The sequence below is a fragment of the Drosophila teissieri genome, chromosome X (assembly GCF_016746235.2).
Source record: "Drosophila teissieri strain GT53w chromosome X, Prin_Dtei_1.1, whole genome shotgun sequence".
Taxonomy (NCBI): Eukaryota; Metazoa; Arthropoda; class Insecta; order Diptera; family Drosophilidae; genus Drosophila; species Drosophila teissieri.
This window is the reverse complement of record NC_053034.1, coordinates 3,303,398-3,326,182: the sequence shown is the minus strand read 5'-3', so window position 1 is coordinate 3,326,182 and position 22,785 is coordinate 3,303,398. Positions and strand designations below refer to the sequence as shown.

The 22,785-nt window shown below is 39.7% G+C and overlaps 1 protein-coding gene across 8 annotated transcripts in view; it reads left to right on the top strand.

Moving 5' to 3' along the window:
- LOC122623588 (small conductance calcium-activated potassium channel protein) overlaps positions 1 to 22,785 on the top strand; it is a 57,190-nt gene that overhangs the window by 23,207 nt on the left and 11,198 nt on the right. For 5 of the 8 annotated variants that reach the window (XR_006326412.1, XM_043802823.1, XM_043802819.1 and 2 more), the window contains exons 4-8: positions 13,266 to 13,411; positions 15,558 to 15,777; positions 15,883 to 15,984; positions 20,323 to 20,639; positions 20,788 to 20,892. Coding sequence is in view for 7 of the 8 variants with exons in the window: in XM_043802823.1 (XP_043658758.1) it covers positions 13,266 to 13,411; positions 15,558 to 15,777; positions 15,883 to 15,984; positions 20,323 to 20,639; positions 20,788 to 20,892 (890 nt within the window). In the remaining variant the exon portion in view is untranslated. Of the gene's footprint in view, positions 1 to 2,609; positions 2,926 to 13,265; positions 13,412 to 15,557; positions 15,778 to 15,882; positions 15,985 to 20,322; positions 20,640 to 20,787; positions 20,893 to 22,785 lie in introns of those variants that run through there. The other 3 variants (XM_043802821.1, XM_043802824.1, XM_043802826.1) reach the window with 2 other exon arrangements.

Below are 22,785 nucleotides of genomic sequence, written 5' to 3'. Positions count from 1 at the left end.
AGAGTAAACGTTTCCTCAAATCATTAATAATTTCCTTAGAATATCAGAAAACCTAATAGAGCATACCTAAAAATGTTGAAAGACCTGGTAATAAAGATCATAACAAACGGAGATACCTGTGTACCAGTTGTTGTTGCCCGAGTTTCTTGCGATTCATCTTAGCGCGACTCCACTGTATATTCTTTGCATGCACAAAATATAGCTGAACAACGTGACTATAGGCGAATACGACTGGGACAGCGGCAATTGCCGATGACAATGAAATCGCGTAGCTGGAACTTTGAATTGAGCATCCATTTGGGATTGGGGGAGTACCAGGGTCCTCACGGTACGGGGGGAGTGCGGGGGAGGGTCGGAGGGACGGAGGCCGCGGAGACCATCACCTTACGCAAATCGGAGTTTCCAATGCGCAGGACCAAGCGAAGGCCACGGACAAAGCCGCTCTCTATTTCTCACTCTTACTCTCACTCTCTCCCTCGGGCGCCCGCAAAGGGGGCTTTTTTGGGGCTCAATGTCCCCTCAAGAAAGAGATTTATTCACTTGCTTACTTACTATATAGGAAGTGTTTCCATCGCTTGGATTGATTTGAAAACATACTTTTCTGCAAACAACATAAATTTCTAATTATTTATAAAATACCGATTTTCAATCTTATATCAATATTTAATACTCAAGTTCTATTGTCTTTCTGAAGTTAAGGTTTTCCTGAGAACCCTTCTGCGACTATGCCCAAGTAAAAAAAAAATATTATTCCTGACTTTCTTAAGAACTCCATCTTCTGCCTACGACCCTGTCGTTTTTCAGTTCTCCCCCTTTTTTTAGATTTCTTAAATGTAATTTTGAATGTGCCAAAAAGGAGTATCATTTGGTGTGTGTATGCGTGTGTCTGTGTATAACCGCAAAAGGATTAACTTGTAAAGTTCAATTTTGATTTTCGTATCGCGTGCCAGTTGACCATTATGCTATATAGTTACCAAAAAACTAAAAAAATAAAATTCAAAGTCATAAGCAAAGCTCAAAGTTCAAAGTGGAAGAAGAAGAAGCAGCGGCAGCTTCTTCTTTTTGATTCTATTTCTCTTCCTCTGCCGCAGTCGACGTCGCTGCCGCTCCTTTAAGTGCCGAAGTGTGTGTGTGTGGGTGTGCTACTCCCACTGCTTTGTGCGTGTACTCGTGGGTGCGTGCAAGTGAGATGGTCATAGCGCACTCCTAGAAAGAGAGATAGAGAGAGAGACATAAAGTTGAGTGGATTGGAAATCAGTCAAAAGGAGACGGAGACAAGCAGAGAGAGAGAGAGAGAGAGTGAAAATGGCAGAAGGAAGAGAGAGAAAGGCGAGGCGGCGCCGACTCTCTCTCCAACTTTCTCTCTCTCACCTCAGATTTTTAGTGCTCCTTTCGCGTGCCGCCAAATTAAACACACATGACAATGCCAATTCATTATAGCCAAAAACGAAATTGCAATTGCAGTGGCAACACAAAAAAATAAAACAGCGCCAGTGCTGCGGACGAGGGCAGCGACTGCGACTGCGGCAGCGACAGCTGATAAAGACAGTTTGACAGGCAAATCTGGGTCTAACGAAGAAGAAAACGTGCAGCACCCGCACACAAAAAAAAAATACACTCATACACACCCACTCCCCTGTGCACGCTGCTCACTTCTTACTGGTACAGGTGAGCCTCCAAAACTTGTCCCACAAGAAGGAGCCTCCAAAAAGTATGCTAAAAAACGTAGGGAATCTTTTTCTTCTGTTGCCAAGTCTGATACATTTTTAGAAATGTTGAAAAGCTTCCCCTTGCCAAAATAACAAAACATATTAAAGGGCAGATGCATTGTAATTCTAAAAGAGATTATTAAACTGCCTGTCAAAGTCCAAGAAACTAGTTGTAATTTTTTGAATGAGGAAACATTCATTTTTTGTTGTGCTCATTCCGGTTGAAGGCTTCAAACGGCAGCCGTTTTCTGGGCTTTACTGTACTTCTGGGGCTATTTATCAACCGCGGCTTGCTAACGGGATCTGGGAGCGAAGAGATCGGGTGTTCGGGTACTCTCTTCGTTCTTCTTCCAACGCTCATCGCTCTCCATCGCAACGTAACGGGAATATTGTGGTCGAGTTAATTTGAACTAGCTCTCCTCTCTGCCGGCTTCGCTGCCTGCGGCGACAGCGACGTCCTCGCCGCTTTGAAGATTCCGTTTCGTTTCAGCGCCGTTTCATTTTCAGTTCTCGGTCGGTTTCTGTTTCAGTCTGTATTGTGTTTACACCCATGGCTGACGTAGCGAGCGCAGAGGAGCTAAACCTTCGAAGGCGACAAAATAATAATAAAATCAAATAATAATAAAATAAAAATCCCCAAATATATATATTAAAGAAAATACGAATAATATGCACAAGTACATGCATGACAAATGAAACGAAGAACAAAAACAACAGCAACGGCCACAACAACAAAGGCATGAACAGCAGCAACAATAATTTTAATAACGATAATAGCCACAATAGCAACAACAACAATTACAGTTACAGCAACAGCAGCTATCGTTACAGTTACCGTTACTGTTGCCGTTACACTTGCAATTACGTTTACGAGTCCCGTTTTTTTTCCAGTGCGTGCGTGTATGTGAAATTGTTATTATTAACAACAATAAAAACAACATCGGCAGCGGCAAACAAACAAAATAGAGAAGAAATAGCGTCAGTTTTCTTTTAACCGGATTCCGGTACTCACACACACACACGCACACATACGCAGACACACACTTACTCACACTCACACAAGCACACACCCACATCCACACCCATACAGCAACGAGCAAACATTTAAAAATGAAAGACGAAACAATGCGATAACGGGATAACTAACCAAACAAACGAAAGTTGTAGAAGAGGAAGACGAGCAAACGAACAAGAAGAAAACAACAAGCGAATTAAGGTGAATAACATACCATATTTTGTGGGAAATATTACGGGTATTGGGAAAAGCAGAGCAAGTACAAAAAACAACAAAAAAAAACAGCAAAAGCAAAACAAATAAAATAGCTATTGCAAAAGTAACGGGAGTATGGTAGCATCGCCTCGGGGCAAGAGAAAGTAAAAGGAAATAATAAAAAAGGAAACTGCCAAAGAAAGCGTACACATAAAAGACCCATAAAGCACAAGAAAACATCTTAAAACGAGAAGAGTAAAGAGCTGGGAAACCCCGAACAAAGGCAAATGTAATATATCGCAATCCATAGATAAATAGATAAAAATCTCGCAATACTCTCCATAAAGATGTTGGCCAAGAAGTTGTCAAAAGAAAAGAAAGAAGGAGGAAGTGGCTTGCCGGAACAAAGACCCTTAACATCGAGTTTATGGTCTATTGAGTGGTTTCGGAAGACAAGTGTAGCTTTTCCTTCAAAAAGACGGCTTAAATATATGGCATTTATCCAGTTTTCTTACATTTTTTTCAAATCAATAACTTGTACTTACATTAATTGCTAAATATGTTAGTTTTATAAAGAAGAAATTGATTTTTTAGCACTTAATATAATTTACAAAGTATTACACTTAAGAAACAATATATCAAGCATAATAACTTTCAACGGCAACTCACCGAAGATCATTGAAATTCAATCATTTAATCGGTTTTTATCATTGAAGTTTAACATTTTTGGTAGGGTACATTGAGTATTTTCCGTTAGCAGCAGAATAAAAGCATATAAACTATGTGCTTAAAAATATCAATCGGCGGCATTGAATAGATCATGACACCAGCAAAATCCATTCAAAAAACGTATAGAGACCTCTTATCGTTGCGCTGATGGAAAACGTAGCATATTTCTTGGCGCCCGCTACTCGGCGCTGAAAAAGAAAACATACACGAAAATAATCAGGAAAAGAGGAAAAACTTTGAAACGAAGAGTAGGCGAAATTTATGATTTTCCCGCATATGTGTGTGGACAACAACCAACGATATATATACATATATACAAATATATGTACATATATTGCAATATGCGAGTAAGGGGCGCCAAAGAAAGAAGCTCAAAGAGTGATTCAAACTTTTTTGGTTCAACCATAAACTTTTTTGCGCCTTGAATATTTTATGAAAGGCAGATGAAGTACAAAAGTTGAAGTAAAGTCCATCATTAAGCGACCAATATATATATTGGACTATATAAAAACAACGCCAAAGAATATCTTGTGTAAATTTCAAAGTAAAAGTAAGAGGGATAATATTAATATAATTACTGTCTCTGGATGGGGAAAGGCAGTCGCTGTCACATCTCTTCAACATTCCGGCTAAGAGTTACGACACATTTTTGGCCATACTTTCTGCAGCTTTCGTTCTCATTCTGTCGCTATTTCGGCCCGTTTTTCTTCCCATTTTTTGTTTTTTTTCTTGTTTTTTTGTTTTTTTGTTTTCTTGTCCTCTCGGTACACTTCAAGTTGAGTTATCCTAGTCATAGTCCTTGGAGACTGGCTCAAGTCAACCCATTTAACCGGCAGCACCTGGCCATGTCTTAACTGATTGTCCCCCGTCTGCTTCTTATTTGTAGTAGTTCTTCTCTGGGATTCCTCGTGCCATTTTCTCGTGCCACTGGTTTTTCTCCCATTTTCATCTTGTTTTTCTCCTAGGTTTTATGACATTTTGCTGTTGCTGTTTTCGATGGTGTGGAAATTCCAAGCCGGTTGCATTAAGTTTCAGTTCCGGCTTGTTGATTGACATTTCCTCTGCTCCTGCTCTCACTCTCTTTTTGTGACTTTGTTACATGCCTTTGCTGCGTGTTCCGGTGCGATTGTGGGTGTATGTGTGTGTGTGCGAATGGGTGTGAGTGTGTTGGACTTATCCTTTGGCCGGTTGACAGTTTTGGCCAAAAACAAGAAGAAAAACCAAAAAACCAAAAGGAATCCCATTTTTTTTCGCCTGCCAATGGCCCTGGCAGTGGCAATCTTATGCAACTCGCTACGTTTGATAAACCGCAAGTGGCACTGGGTGTGGGTGTGGGTGTGGGTGGCTTGGCGGTTGTTATGTAAGGCCGTGGATGTAATAACAATGGCCAAGATAAGAGCATCGAAGCGCCAAGCAAACGCAATGAGCAGCGAAACGTGAAAAACTCCAAATAATCTACAATAAAACAAGAGAAGGAAGGCGGAAACAAAAATACATATATATACATATATATATGGAAAAAAGACGGAAAACGGAAAATAAGAAAAAAATAAATGGCAACGGGGCGGATGAATGTCGGTTATTGCGTATACGTCATGTTGCCAACGTTCGCCGCTGTTATTGTTGGTATTATTTGGCGGGCGTGGCCAAGTGGGCGGCTGGCTCTCGAAAGATAACGCATACGCCGCATGGGTCCACGTTTGCCGCCCTTTAAAAGATGCAAATCCCAATGAGGCCCACTGGCTGCAAACAATTCTGAATTATTAAGTTACTCAATCAGGCTTGGCCCTAAGACCTTAAACTCACTTGAAATGGGATTTGGTCGAGGGTTTAGGTACGTCTCTGCTGTTGCTGGGATTATATAGGCCTCGGACGCGGGGTGCCTTACAATTGAAGGTGGAATATACCAAAATCAACAAAAAAAAAATAAATAAAAAAAATAACAAAAAATTCAATTAACAAATTCGCCTTCCGAGCGTTCGCGTTATGGGCGCACGCATAAACAAATCCGCAGCGCAAAAAGTTCCAGGCTGAGGAAAATTTCTTTAAGGGATTAAATTTCCATGCCTCAGCGCACACAAACGCTCGTACACAGAGGGGAATAATTGTGATTTATGTAAATACGTAAATACGTACACAATTTTATGGAATTAAGAAAGCATTCACATTTTTATTCAGACTGATCTACCACAAATGTTGACTTAAAGTACAGTTTAAAGTAGAAATTTGTTTTTTCGTACTGTGTTCTTTACAAATGTACATACAAATGCTTTGAAATATAAGGTTAACATTTTTGGGGCATTCAACGCAGAATTTTGGGTAAAAATCCCTTCCTGGCGCGCAGGACATTTGGGCTTCTCCTCTCTTTTTTAAGGCTATTTCGGCCATGCCATTGTTGTTTCCTGCAGTGTATGCTGTATGCTTTATGTGTATGTGAAAACGTTGAGAGACACGTGCCCGAGATGGATGCCAGTTCTGTTTTCCCTGCCTTCTTCTCCCCAAATGCCAGTTAAATGTTTCACTTTTTTCCCTTTTTTTTGTTTTTTTTTGCTTTTTGAAAATCCCAACCTTATTACACACTTACCTGGCCCCACGTGTGTGAGCTGAAAGTTTTGTTATTGTTTTCACACTGGGCAACGGAAGCCGCACGTGGCCATGACCGCCATATTGGCTGGTCGTGAAAAAAAAAGTAAGAGAAATAAATAAAAAGCATGCACACTGAAGTAAAATCAACAGCAAATTGAACTTCAATTCCAATCGAATCGAATCGAGTCGAATCAAATCGAGCCGACTCACATACATGTATGGTGGGTCAGTTTGCCATTATGGCGGAAGGAAATCATTGTAAATGAAACCAAATTGCCCGTCCCTCCACTGCCCCCTCCTCCTGCTCCTGCTCCTGCTCCTGCTCCTTTCCATTTTGCCTCGTTAGGCCACCTGCTATTTGCATTTCAGTATTTCCCTCTGGATAATTGAGCGAGCATGCGAGCCTAACTGGGTCTAACCTTCAGCTAGCCCTAGTCTAGCTGTTCTAGTTGGCCCAACTCCATCACCCCCTACACACCCCCACACCCCCTTGGCCACATTGCCACAGTGCCATCAAATGCGAAATACAATACCTTTGCCCTTCCGCGGTTCATCCAAAAGTGAAAACATTCGAGTCAAGGCCACGCGAATGGCTCTGTCTATTTGGTATCGTTTGTTTATTAATTATTTGGTTAGGCATTCGCCCGCCCCCCATTTGCCATGCACTGAGCGAATAACTAAGTACTTGCTTGAATGCTTCAAGAATCACTTAAACACATACAAGTGCTTATATAGATATTATACCTTTTCCCAGAGAAATATAGTGTCAAACTAGGCAATCGCTGTTTCTATTCTTATGCTTATAGCTGTATAGTTAAGGCATTAGCCCTTTAAAGTCCCCTCTTCTAGTGATACCCCACCACCTGATTTGTGTTACCATGTTTACCTTTTGGTTATATGCAACTTTTTCTGTTTGTTTGCCTAACATTTTAAATATGTTCCATTGCTAGTCGTCGTTTCATTACGCGCTCGCTAAGTGTGTCACAAGTCGAAAGTAAACAATTTTCAATTGCTCAACAATTTGCATTATTGTTTCGTGGCTTTGCCAATAACCCCACCATGAGTCACCTTAACGATTCTTGCGTTTGTCTTTTCGAATTTCAATGGACTGTGTGCGGTGTGAGTGTATGTGTCGGTGTCGGTGTAAGTGTATGTGTGTGTGCGGTTACAATAGGGTTAGATATATTGATTTTCGATCATAAGAACCTGCAACATGCAAAGACCAACTAACACCTCGTCCATTATATATGTACATGTCGATGTACTTGCATATATACTTACATACATACATATATACATATATGTGTTTGTATAGCAGCGGCCCACTGACACGCCCCGCCCATTGACATTAGCCGCATTCGAGACGCCTTGGAGGGTTTTGCTCGAAGACGTCTTCCTGTCATTGTCGAGTTATCATTATTATATTAACTGAATGCGCCGCTTTGGCACGCTCCAGCCTCAGTGCCCCCCTCCCCCCTTGCCACCCCGCATCGGCCACGCCCCCTGATTGGGGCTTGTTGTATATGCGAGTCGGTAGTTCCGGCAATCAATCTCCGCCAGCAGATCTAAAGGCACGGCGACGTTGGGCTGAGGGGCTGAGGCGAATGGAACCGATTTGATTAGTGATGAAAGGCCAACTACAAACTAACCGCATTCACTCCCCCGAAAAAAAAGAAATATTGGGGCAGAAGAAAAGAAATGTAACAGAAATGGGGAAGCCACCCCGCCCCCTTCCAAGCAACTGACCAAATTGTGCACTCAGGGTGAACTAATTGAGTAATTCAAAGTTTACGGGGCCCAAACACACAACACACATACAATTGCACTGGGAGAAAGGCGTAGTTCTTGCTCTACTTTAGATGATTACTTCTTTGGTATATAATAAATTAACCCAAAATCATGATTTTAAGGCAATTTCTATCCTAAATATAACAAGTGTCTATTAATTTCAAAAACTCGGTTGATGGCTGTACAAATCATTTCGTATGTATTTCCTTAATCGAATCAGAAACTCGCCTCCTTGTGCTGTAAAAATTTCTAAGGGTGCGCTGCAGGGCAGGGCAGGGTAAAAATATTACTTATCCGCCTAATTAAGCTCCAACAAAGCGAACACTTCATTATATATTTCCTGCACTCCGGCGGGCAGAGATTGGAGATGGATGTGGTGTGGTGAGGAAGAGGGGTGGAGTGGGTAGATTTCCTGGCGAGGAAAAGAAAACGTAACCTTAATGTAATGTGAATTACGCTAAATTTATTAGGCAACAATGAGTTAGCAGAGCGGGAGGCAAGCGGAAACGGAAACGCAGGCAAACCGAAAGGCGAAGGGGAAACCCCACGAAACCACGCACACATACGCGCACACACACACGCACGCACACACGCACAAACAAGCACACATGAGGCTGAGCCTAATCGTCATCGTTAACTCCGACTTCAGGACCTCTTCACCCTGGATTTTCCAACCAGTCGTTACCAATTTCGTCGCTTGTTTCGTATTTTCTCTCCTAGTTTCGTTTCCTTTTTGCGTGATGGCCGCGTTTTGTATAGGAAACTCAATAATTTCCACCAATTTCCTTTCGCTGCACATGCGTGTGTGTGTGTGTGTGTGAGAGTGTGTGTGCGAGTGTGAGTGTTAGCCCTGTTAGCTGGCAAAGTATGCGTGCGTGTCCATGCGAAGCTCATAAACTCTGTGTCGGCAATGAGTATGTTAATTTGGTTAGAGGTGAGAACGCAGGTGAGAAATAATTTCGGGGCGTGGCAACGGCTAAATGCCAATGGCAACAACACATCTCTTTTGCGGCGTGCGTGATCGACCAAAGGCCAAAAACAAAAACACGAACCAAAAACAACAAGAATAACGCAAAAGCAAAACAAAAAACTAGGAGACAGATAAAATTGGGGCCAACGAGGGGTTGGGCACCAATCGAAATTACTTAACCAAGTACTTCAAAACAAAAAGTTTGCCGCAAAAGACGCGAAATTACCCAACAAAATTACACTCTTGCCAAGAACTTTCCAACCCGTTAATTCCACTGTTTGTAAACTTAGACAAACTTAAATGCCAATTTATCAGGAATATACCTTTTTTATAGTTCGTTTTCTAGACGTAATTTAAAGTATACAAGTGTCATTTAGATGTTTGTTATGTGAAATGGTTTAATGAAGAGTTTCGAAATATTTATTAAATGTATTATTTAGCACAAAATCAACAACAAATTTGGTATCTATTTGGCCATGTTGTTCATTTCGAGTTCACTAAAGTCGTATTCATTTGCCCCCGAGGCTAATTTTATTTAGCGGCCACAATATTTGATTGTATAGATTTTAAAATTTGATTATGCTTTGTTTAGGCACACATGAATTTTGGCCATTTCCATAGATTTCCATAGATTTCCATAGATTTAATTGAATTCCACGAGTGGCGAGTTTCGGTATTGTTGAAATTCCATCAACGTTTTATAAGTTATCCTATTCATAACATTCCGCATTTGAAATTCCGTGTAAATTGAATTTCTCTACTATTTTATTCTTCGATGGCTTTTCATTTCACTCCACTTCACTAAATGCGTTTCTCGTTTAATTTATGCCCGATGGTCCCGGGCATTTGTGAGGCACTCAAAGAAGCTTATTTCCTCGCCCCAGAACTTGCAACATTTTCAAGTTAAATGACTTCCTTTGGGGCATTTATTTAATCTGCTCCTTACCGTTTTATTTTTTCTTTGGGTATTCCTCCTTCCCGTTACGCTTTTCAACTTAATTAAGAAATCCAATTAACATCATTGACATTAGATGTCCTAGAATATGCGCAATTTGTTTTGTTTTTATACATATACATATATATATATTGTTTCTTTTTTATTTCGTTGCTGTTTTCACGAGCACATGGCAGCCAAATACATACATACTCGCACAAATTCACGCATCTGCCGAAAAATAGATTTTCCCTCCTTTTCCGTTGCCCTCTTTGCATATGTATGTGTGGTCGGGGGCAAGGCAGGACCTCACTGGCCACCCCCGAAAATCCACACCCTTTGCTGACAAGTAGGCGTTGATGTTGATGTTGACGTTGGTCTCGTGTGTGTCCCCCTGCCCCCCCCCTGGAAAACGGCCTACCGCCCATCGCCACCCCCTCGTTGCGTGTGTCCCGAAATTGTGCGTGTGTGCGCCTTTTTTGGAGGGGTGGCTGGTGGTTGGGGGCTGTTGGTTGGGGGCTGGGGGGCTGGGATTTGGGGACCGAGAAAGTGGGCGGCTGGCCGGCCAGCACGCAACAAACAAACGATAACAAACAATTGTGGCAACGACAATCGGATACTCAGTGTCTACATAGCATTCCCCTCGTTCTTTTCAACATTCTCCATTTGTGTCTGCCTGATTTTCGGTTGCGAATGTGTCGGATAAATGCTGATTGTGTTGGCAAGGGCTGGCAATCGTGTTTAGAGTCGTGTTTGCTGGCAAGAATTAGGAAATGTCCTTGAAGAGGCTCAAGGAATTTCCACTACGACTACACTTTCCATAATCTGTTATTCATGTTAGGTATGTGCAACGAGTAGATTCACATTTAAGAAAACTATTGCCCCAATAAGTTTGCTTCAGTTTTGGTGTCTCAGTATTGTACACATTTATAAAGCCATTCCAATGGAAAGCAAGACTCATATGTTGCAGTGGTAGATCCTTCTTTGTACTACTCGTTTCCTTTGACAGTCACTCAATCGAAACAAAACGCTTAGCTTCGCACAACGATTTGTCGTTTCACCCAATTATGACAGCACTGGCCGGGGTTAAAGGCCAACCCATTCACGCCCACAAATCTGTCAAATTATCCACATGATCGCCCACTGTATGGCGCTGTAGACGACCAGTCCACCAGTCCACAGGAAATCCCAGTCAAGTCGGACAACTTTGACTCATCTCCCTTCAGCTGGCTTAAACAGTGACACAAGTAACACAACTGCACAAGGAGCCGGAGCCACATTCAAGCAAATCTACTTAGCATAAACCAATTCACACACACACGCACGCACACATGCACGCATGTGGGGGCCAACACAGATACAAGCACGCTGCCAGTGCGAAAAAGAGAGAGAGGGCGAGGGAAAGAGAGATGGAGATGGAGATGGAGGCAGGGAGCTTTCATTACAGGGGAGTGGCTGGCTTTCACCGAGCAGCTGACAAACTGCGAAAGCCAAAAACTGATTATGGCTTTAGCCATTCAAAGCGACAGCACTCTGCACTTGCAAATAGACAAATTTTTATGTGTGTGTGGTCTGGTCTAGTGAGAACACAAGGAGAAAGACTTTCTTGTTTTCCATTCTTCAGAAAATGATAACATATGACTATCAAATGGACAAATTTATATGTGTGCGTTCTAATGGGAAATAGCAAACACGAGGAGAAAGGCTTTCTCTTTGTTAATTCCTTAAGAAAAGTATAAAAAATTCTAAAATGTGACTTTAAAACCAAAAAAAAAAACTTCTTGCACTTTTCCGCAAAAAAATAAGCTATTTTCAGTGCATGACTGAGATAATTGAGCGATAATCGAGAACGGAGTGCAACCAAGTTCCATTCCAAGCGAAAATTGAGAGATATTCAGAAAGTGAAATTAACAATCAGTATATGCACTTGGCACTCAACTTGCTTGCTTTCTTGGACCAACGCGCTTCTCCAGCATTTGTGCCAATTTTTGTATGCTTTTTTGTCGTTTTTGTCTTTTTCCGCCCAAGATCCCGTAAGTGAAGTACAAGTTAAGCTGGAGCCTTGTGACCCAGTCACGTAGTCTTTTTTTTTCCCACAGAGAAGGTGCCTTTTCATGGGCGAAATAAGGGGGACTGAGCTGTTCTTTATAAACAAATATTTGGATTTAGCAACTGAGTGAGCAGTAGGACGGCAGAGGAAGCTTAAATTCAAGTAGAAAAAAAAGGAAAAAAATAAAAAAAGGAAAGAGGAGAAAAGGAATTTTGTTTTCGAGCTAAATTTTAGGCCGTCCTGCGGCTTTCCCTCTCTGTCTCTCTCTTACTGTCTCTCTCTTGCTCTGTCTACTTGTGTGTGAGTGTGTGTCTAGTTTACGACTTTTACTACTTTCTTTTAACTTTCTCTCTCTTTCGGGCCCGCACAGCATATGCAAAACCGCACCCATATTGGAGGGCAAGTAGAAAAGCAGATTACTTATCTTTTAGTTTTCATTTAAATATGAAGACCAAATTGTACACACACGCCGCTTTTTCCTTTTCACTTTTCTCGCCCATTAGAGTGCCATGCACACATCTATGTATGTCTGTATATATATACATATACATATATACATATATATAAAGGGAAACATGAAGTGGAGCTCCTTGGGTTTTTGTTTTCACGCAAAACTCTATCTTTTGGCCAGATAAAGATAGAGCAAAAAGCGAGTGGATTTCTTTTTATTTCCCGTCCGCCCTTTCAAATCCGGGTTTCATCTCGTGCTTTTTTCGTCTAATTTTGGTTAGACGAAAATAATTGGATTTACACCGAATCAAGAATCTAGATGGAGGCCAGGGTAGGAGATAGTCATGTGGCATGTGATGATGTCGTCATTCCGGAGGATAAAGAACGCTTTTCCAGGCAGATGAGTCTATTTCTTTTCCACGCCGGCTGTGGGCTGTAAACTGTGTGTTTGGTAACCAAATTGGAGATATTCATAAGTGTAATTTGTTATTCCATGGGGAAGACAATGAGAGGATTTTAAATGAAAACCATAATAAAAACTACAAAGCTTTGGAGAATGAAGCCATAAAAAGTGCTATGTGTTCAAGCCTTTTATGACTTACTTAAATATGAGATACACAAATGAAATGCATTAAGCGTACATTTAAATAAGTTGCAGAATACGCACTGATGGTAAAGTATACATATGAATTCAAATTGATTTGCATAGCTATTCACCAAATGCTAGTTGCTTAAGCACTCAAGCACTCTGTCCAGACACAAACACCGTTTGATTATTTATTTATTGAAATTCAATCCATTGATACTAAACTAATAGTTGAAATATATATACATTCTAGCTCCGCAAACCGGCGTCGACACTCTCAATTCCTGGCTCGATGAAAACACCTTCCATTGCGAACCGGGAACAGATCTCATCTGGATGCAACGAAGAAGCGGCCGAGGCACTAGTGGGTATCCACTCAGACTACCCTAGGTATGAAATGTATGTATAGCCCGATCCGAAACGCCAGTAGAGTACGTATCCACAGCAGCGTGCATTCATTAGCATATAGCCCCCCGCCCCCCCCTTCCGCCCATTCAAAACAGCTCCAACTCCACCTAGAGACCGTATCCAAACTGATTTGTTGCACCCACACCCAAGAAAATCCGATGTGTACAAATCATAAAGTTCATGAATTCGAATTAGTTTCCCAAACATGCATACGTGATATGGATTAGATAGCTGAAACATATACATACATATATTTAGAATGATGTACTGAAAGTAGTTAACAAGTAAAGTAAAGTAATTTGATGTGCGATTTTCGCTCAGTGTGCGGCTTAGAGAAGGTGCAGTGCCACAGAAGGGAATGCCAATGAGTAGGAGCAGCGATAACCGTAACTGTGGGCAAATCATTGACTGATGGATGGGATGGCCCGGGGACAGTAATTAGCTGTCAATGGCAGGACAAGTGAGCCCGGGATTGATGATTTGGCGAGGGCAAAAATGGAAATGGAAATGGAATACATGGGGCAGTATTGGGTAATATTCATTGGGGAGTGCTTGAGAAGAGTCCACGCGATTCAATTTGAGCACTCTAAAGTGAATTCCGCTCACGAATGGACTCTGGGATGGTCCTGCTGTCCTGGCTTCCACATAAATCTCTATGAATGTCGTGGATGGCAGGATATTTTCCTGCAATCACGTTGGCAATTTGGCACAGTTCAGCAGTTTATAGAGGGGGGATTGAATATATGGCTATGGCTATGGCTATGACTATGACTACGACTACGACTACGGCTACGACTGTGAATGTGAATGTGGCTATATGGGCATCGAAAACGAGGACAGCCAGCTGTGTGTGTATGTTTTCATTTGTCAGCAAAATTTTTATTGGCCATCTTTGGCTCATCGAAAGAGCTGGCGCTTGCCCCCTCCTTCTCCCCCAGCTCTGTCCTCTGTACTCTGTCCTCTTGTCGTCGGTGGCTGTGTATCTATAAGATACAAATTGATATGACACATTTAGGAAAGCCGGAGCAAAGCGAAAACACACAAATCTGTCATTCAGGCTGCAAGATTTATTAAGGTGCCGACTAGAGTTGAACGGAGCTGAGTTGGATCTGCTCGAGTTGAGTTCCGTTGACTAGAGCGTTGAGTTGGGTTGACTTAACCCCCGGATACCCCGATAACCCCACGTGCAACTCTCGACAGCTCCAAGCCCCCCGGCCACTCAAGCATTAGTCAGCGATCTGTGGAAAGCACTTAGAGGTGGGGGGTAAAAACCTGTGAAAATAAGTACGAAAATGGATCAGGTCCTTGGAGTAAGTCCCTTTCTCATGTTTTTATTTATTTAGCACTGAATTAGGGGTATTTCATTCAGGTAAAAACAAAAACTAATCAGAAATAGGACAAGAAGGACAGACTTAAAGGAAATTATGATAAAGCACGCTGAATAATAATTAGTTCCTGCTTAATCAGCAATATTGTTTTCCCATCTCAAAATTAGCTAAAAAAAATGAACGCATCCCAATTAGAAAACAAGGCTCATTAGTAGACTGAAAATAAATAAATGGACCATCACAAATAGCTTTTCAATTCCTAAATAGCATCATTCATGGCAGGGAATTAAATTGGCCTAATTGAACACGTTTAGACATTGCATACACACATATAATGAAAAGGTAAAACGTTTGCTAAAAAAAAAAATGCAAAATCACGGCATCAAAGAAAACAAACAAGGTGTGAAAATGCAGTCAAAGCATCAATATGAGATTAAATCAAAACAATAAATAACTAAATGGAAACACAGTGGCTTATGTAATATTTATACAAATCGAGCTACATCAGTTTTGACAATGTTTTTTTCACAACACAACACAACCATCCATCCGTATGGAATAGAATTGTTTGATACTATAATTACATCCCCAACACGTCCTTTAATTAAAGTAGCTAACCATCGATTTATTGGTAGTGAATTGCGCTACAAGCAACAGAATGGATATCCCTGTGTGGGAGTGTGAAAGGAGAGAGTTGAAGGGGATGTGGAAGTGGAAGTGAAGGTGGAAGTGGAAGGGGAGTGTGTGTTAGTGAGTGTGGGCTCTGGAGCACACATTGTCCATCTGATTGAACTCGAGTAACCCCGCAGGTATATGGAAGAACGTGCTCTTACTGGCGGCAATACGTCCAGGAAGCCATCAACAAACTCGGCCAAACACAAACCCAATGTGGGCTATCGCCTGGGAAAGAGGAAAGCCCTCTTCGAGAAGCGCAAACGGATCAGCGATTACGCCCTGGTCATGGGCATGTTCGGGATCATCGTGATGGTTATCGAAAACGAACTGAGCAGTGCCGGTGTCTACACAAAGGTAAGAGTTCTCTTATTACATTCCCATAGAAGTAATTAAAACTCAAAAAGCTAAACTAGCCAAAACTAATCCATTGATGCATTTCTCGATTTCGCTATTTTCCAGGCATCGTTCTACTCGACAGCGTTAAAAACCTTAATATCTGTTTCGACTGTGATTCTTTTAGGACTTATAGTAGCTTACCATGCTTTGGAAGTGCAGGTGAGAGTGAGTGCAAATTGTATTCTTCTCTTCCAGATGTTATTGATGTTCTTGCTGATGGTCGTCATCGTTAACTGTTTAACGTTGCCGTCGTCACTCTCGCTCACTGTCACCATAATACCGTTAGAGCCCCCCGATAAATCCCTTTCCGAAAATGCCCCTATATATGGTCATGCTAACCCCAGAAAACCCCAGAAATCCTTTGGCCACCAGTCATCATCGCCATCTCGGTTTGTTTGTATGTTTGTTAGTTAGATTGTTTGTTTGTTTGTTTGTTGGTTTGCTGTTGAAAACGATTTCGTGTATCTGGTTATGATTTCGATTAACTTTCCATTGTTTTTCCTGTTTTTTTTCTATTTTTCCTTTTACTTTCGATGTGTTTCCCGCATATTGGGAGCGTGAGCCAGAGTATGGAAGGGCGATAGAGAGTGCATGTGTGGTGAAAGTTGGTGTAAGTGTGAGAAAGTGACAACCCGTTTCCGGTTCCGGTTCCGTTTCGCATTCGTTCATTCCACAACCCACCTTCCCACGTCCCCCTTATACCTCGGTCCATTTCGACATTTCTCTGGACATCTGACATCTAGAACCTCTACAAAAATATGAAGAGAGTTCCATTCCACCTCCAAGAATCTGAAGTAATGAAATTATGAAAGCTGAAACACTGTACATAAAGCTAACCATTCTCATTCACCCAACTCACCTTGACCACCACAATCAATATATTCACCACAGTTGTATTTTAATTCCGAATAATCGCTTTTGAATTATCAAATCCAATCAAGCCCATTTTTAACCTACCTAAAACTTTGATTAAAATTCATAATATTACTTTCCTTTTCTTTATTAACAATCACAAGTTGACTTGTTTTGGCATTCGTTTTTTTTTTTGGTATCATTTCCATTTAACGCAGTTCCTTGACACATGATATAGACCGGAATTATTAAGATAACTATTTCCATTCCATACCAAAATCGTTTCGTACTCGTTTACCTCCAATATGCGCTTCAAATACCAGTTGCATGTACAGCACTATAATTTGTTTAATTTGCTCAATATGTTGAAATATATGATCCATATATATATATGATCCTTATATATATATTTATAAATATATATACATATATATATACATATGTATACTTATAAATAAACTATTCAATTTCCACTTCTACTTCCTCTTCTTCAACTTATTGGTTTCGCCTTACTTTTCTCGTTTCGTTTACCTTACAAAAAACAATCCACAAAATTCCAATAAATTAGTTAAGACATGTGTTAAAATTTATTGTTGGCATGAGTTAAATATATTTATATATAGCAATAGAAAACAAAACCCCAACCGATTTGCAAATTTGATCGGTTGGTGCTTGTTCTTTTGGAATTTAGAAATACGTAGACAGCATGGGAGCATCTATTTGACTAGTTCGTAATTCTATTGATTATATATCTGTAAACATAAAAACAAAACATAATTATATACTACAACATGATTGATAACAATATTATCTATTAGCCACATACGCGAATAAAACCGAAGAGAAGTGGAAGATACTCGAAAGCCCTAAACTTTCGTTAGCTTCATCGACTTAACTCAAATACTGTTTGTAGGGACAAAGTCCTGTGTTCAGTGATCGAATTTGGATTGGTAATTAATGTCTCCATATCGGTAACTCGATATGGCTATCGACAGTCCGCAAATCAGCCTCCTTGTCGCAATCGAAATGAAGTAACAAAAGCCACAAAAAAATAATCTTTAACCCAAAACTCTCACAACTGCATTTAACCATTTCCATATGTCCATGATTCAATCAAGCCAGGTCATTGATCAGTCGTCTGTCAGTCAATCAATCAACCAAACCAGTCGTCAATCAACCAGTCAATCAAACCAGTCAGTCAGCTGATATACTTTCTATATACTTGTATATATATATATATTTATATACAAATAACCCCCCCGTCAGAAATCTCATAATTCGTATTCTCTTCACACAATTTGTTCTCTCTCTCTCTATTATAATAATAACTCCGAATCAATGTTTACCCCCCCTCAAATTAATGTTGACGTTTAAAAGTAAAATTTTAATATGTAATTACCTTCCATTATGCTTTGCAGAATTCAGTAAGTAATACTTATTATAATATCTACCATACATACTTCAATATTTGTGAGTAAATCCAAGTCAAAACCATGCATAGTGTTATGTACCATATACGGAAGCAACCAATACCAATACCAAAACCAACTCAAATCAAAAACCAAAAACCAAAAACAGTAACCAAAAAACCCGAAAACCGAACCAACAAAACATGCCTAGAGTAGACAATCCATAGATCGTACCTAGATTGAGTATATTTATAAATACCATATATACTATTTATATATATTACCAAAAATGCATACTGAAGCCAAAAAGCAGCAACCATGCAAACTTAAAGTCGATGTTTAGCTGAAACGCGTCTGTATCGTGTCTAGTGTATATACATATACTTTTTTTGCGTTTTTTTTTTTGTAATGGAACTAAAAACAAAAAGTGCAGTTACAAATACAAATAATACTGTCACACGCCATCCAAGATCAAAGGCAACCGCTTGGCTGTTATATAGCGAAAATTGTGGCTTAGCTTTGCACCCAGAAACCACCCAAACCACCCAACCGCAATCTCACCTTGTCTTGCAGTACAGTGCAGAATACAGTACACAGTAAACAGTAAGCACTGGCTATGTGCGAATCGATTGTGGAAATGTTAAAGCGTACGGTGGTTATTTTTGTGCCTAATACCTTAATTCCTATTCATTTAACTAATTTAATTAAAAAGTAAACGATGTTTGAATATCCTAAAATCAAATCTTTTGAGAATGGTTTTTCTTTGGTCTTGGAACGAGAAATAAGAACTTACAAGCCCCAACTCTGCCATTAAAAAGTTGTTCAATCCTTACTCTTCATGTCAATTGCCCTTATACTAGATATTCCAATAGAAGAATAGAATTTTTCAAAAAATAAAAAAATATCCGTATATCATGTTAGAAACGTTTCTTTCCAATCGGCTTGCATATATTACATAGATGGACATGTGCACAACATACATAAACGCATACCCGCATACATATGAGCATTCCCATTGCTAAGTCGACACTAGATATATATATGTGTATATATATTAATCGATATATGTGTAGTATCAAACATCAAACCCATCATCACCAAATTTAGAGGCAAACACATCAGAGTTTGGCCAAACCAAAGAGAGAACACAGGACTTTGTAAATGTGAGATAGGAGAGACCTTCCCAAAAGACCTTGTCGCAAATCGAAAATCAATTAATCAGTCGGCTTAACTTGCGAATGGCTCATATGCAATTAAAAACGAAAGACACTTAAATCAGAAGACCATGCCTTTCCTCAACGGGAAAAGGGAAAATGCACATCATTTAGATTGTTGTGCGAATAGCCACTGCAATTGGGATGGGGAAATATCCAGGTTTATCGATATGATCAATCCAACTGTAAAACCATCGATAAATACGATATTTTGCCATTTCTACTCTGCCTAGATGTTGTGATATTTATAGTTGTTTGTGCATATATCTCGCCTAATTGCACTGCGAACTTTAGATTAATGCAGTTACGAACTAGGAGGCTTAACACCAATTAAATCCAGTATGGGGTAACATTGAACTTTAGAAAAATTGATTTGATAACGAGAATGTAACGAAAAAGGATAAAGGTAATACAGCAACCAAGAAAACGAAAACGAAATCGAGTGAAATGTGCTAATTACACGAAAACACGCACGCTGCTTTCTAGTAAGTACTTGCACTCACACATGCACCAAAGCACACATACACCTACACTTACACCAACTAATGAACAAGAAATAAAACATAAGACACGAAATGAATTTCGGATGAGATTCCGAAGCTTACAATACTTGAACTTGACTCAGGAATTGCTTCCACCACTAAAACAGAAGCCATTAACACACATACGCATACACATACACATACACATGTAGGCACACACACTTGACACCCCCTCACCCACACCCACACCCACAACCACACCTACACATACACAGCATTGACGTTGTACTTGTCAAATAATTCATGCTCGTATATTTGAGTGTAATTCATTTTTGTTTAGTCGCAAAAAAACCAAAAAACCAATCAATAAATCTCCAATTATAATTAATAAATTATATACGTGTTCTCCTTTTTCTTCCCTTCTCGTTTCTTTTTCTTTTTGGCACACACGAACGAACCAATGAACTAAATAACCCCGTATATCTATATCCCATGTATCGAAATGCGACTATAATTCCAATCGAAATCGAACAAAAAAACCCACAGTTATTCATGATAGATAACTGCGCCGACGATTGGAGGATCGCAATGACATGGCAACGAATTAGTCAAATAGGGTTAGAACTTTTTATATGCGCTATACATCCAATTCCTGGCGAATACTATTTCCAGTGGACGACGAAATTGGCCAATAAGAATAAAACAATTGGCACCGAAATGGTGCCATATGACGTAGCTTTATCATTACCTATGTTCCTTCGATTATATTTAATCTGCCGCGTAATGCTGCTGCATTCAAAGCTATTCACAGATGCATCATCACGGAGCATTGGCGCTCTCAATAGGATTAATTTTAACACAAGGTGAGTTCAATTCAAGTCAAATCAAATATGTAAAACGAACGGTCACACTGTGCTTCAAATATAGCTTCGGTCACCCTGTGCGCTTCTTGGGTTATTTTAAAACATTGATCTAGTGGACTAACACCCCTTATTTATCTCTCCTTTATAGATTCGTTTTAAAAACTCTAATGACAATATGCCCGGGAACGGTTCTATTGGTCTTCATGGTCTCGCTGTGGATCATCGCATCCTGGACGCTGCGTCAATGCGAAAGGTAATCGCCTTATTCTATTATCAAATTTATGATATGATGTTTCTACTTGTAGAGTTTTTGATTTTCTTTTATATTTTTAATTGTACTTATGCTTTCGTTTCGTTTTGGTCTCAATGGTTAATTGGTTTCGTTTGTGTTCGGTTTTATGTTTTTTTTTCTTATTCCGTAATCCGTTTTGCGTTATCCGTATTTTTCATAAGTTTTTCTCTGAACGCCATTTCCGTTAACCGTTCTGATTCAATGTGTTTGCCACTAATACTTTGACATAACTATATATTTAATATCAATGTATGTATGTACATAATGTATGTGCCAAGCATTACGTAATGTCTTTTTCAAGAAACTCAAAAACTCGAAAACTAAAGCATCTTCGTCACAAGTTGTATTTGTAATTTTTGTTTATACTCCTGTATAAAACAAGTTGTCGAACACATTTTAAAGTCCGGAAAAAAAGGGTAAATGGGGATTTAAGCACAGCCACAGCTTACAACATACACGATAAACAACAAAAATAAAGCGAATGTGCATTGTTGCTTATTCATACGTGCTAAAGAATTTACATGTAGCTTGCATTTTATCCGCATACACATATGAAAACCAAATCCCCGACAAAAGACCAAAACAGAAACGAGTTCGAATGCGAATCTGTAACAATCGAAATGCAATTGTCACTGTCACGTAGCGAACGATTGGATAATGCTTGCATGTGTTTCAATTTATTTACATTTGGCATTCGGATTCGCTTGTTTTTTTTTTTTAACACCATCCCCTATCCGCCCAGAAAGAATCCTGATTGCTTTTTTACATTTATCTTGCCTGTACTTTTCCCCTTTTCTGACAACTGACAACTTATCGATATACTCGATGAAAGTTGATTGTCGTCCTGCACATATCGAGGGGAAGGGGACAACAACAACAAAGCAAAAGGCGCACACACTCGTACAGTTGACCTCCAAATTACATAATAAACCACTTAGAATCGGAGAGGCAGTAAAAATAATTAATTGTGACTTTATAGAGAAGTAAGATGGTGCATGCGATTGCTATCGAAATCGAAATGAGCTCAGTATCGCACGGTCACACCGCGCTTCACTTTCAAGTGCAGTCACACTGTATGGCTTTAATGCATGTAAAGCAAATCTTACTTCTCTGTATCGCGCTTAGTATATCCATTCATATTTATCCACATGCCTGTAATGTCCCATTTAAAATTTTGTATACTTTATTAAACTTTAAATCTTTGTGTTTCAACGTTGTATGCTAGCTCAGTCTATCTTTGTCTCTCGCTCTACTTTACTCCAACTTATCTTACTCCTCGTCAGTAAAATCCTTCTTGATTTTCCAAGGGATATCCAGTTTGATGACACCCTTTGTAATTGAATTGGCGCACCATACGTTGCTCTCGTTTTCGTTCTCGCTCTCTCTTTCGACGTAATCCTTTGGACTACTTCCTGCTTCTGTCCCCTTTCCACATCTCTCTCTCTCTCTTTTCTCTTTCACTCTCACATTGATCTACATATGTATTTCAGTTGTTCTTCCAAGTTTTATATATTTTTGATTAAATTAGTTTGTGGACTTACCACGATCCTTATGTTTTTCTTGTTGTTGTTGCTGTTTAGTTTTGGGAAACGAAACAAAACAAGAAAAATTACCAACATTAAATCAAAAAAAAAAAAACATTCTTACATTGCATATTTATTTAATCAATTAAGCTTTAAATTCAAATTGTGGATTGTACTGCGCCTGCATTGCTGTAGATCATATCTAAACATCCATATTATATGTAACCAAATAAAATATTGAAACAAGTGCTAACCCAAAACAAACCCATGAAAACAGAAAAACAGCAAAACAGAAAATGAATACCACCCAACCAAATAGGGATCCTAACTC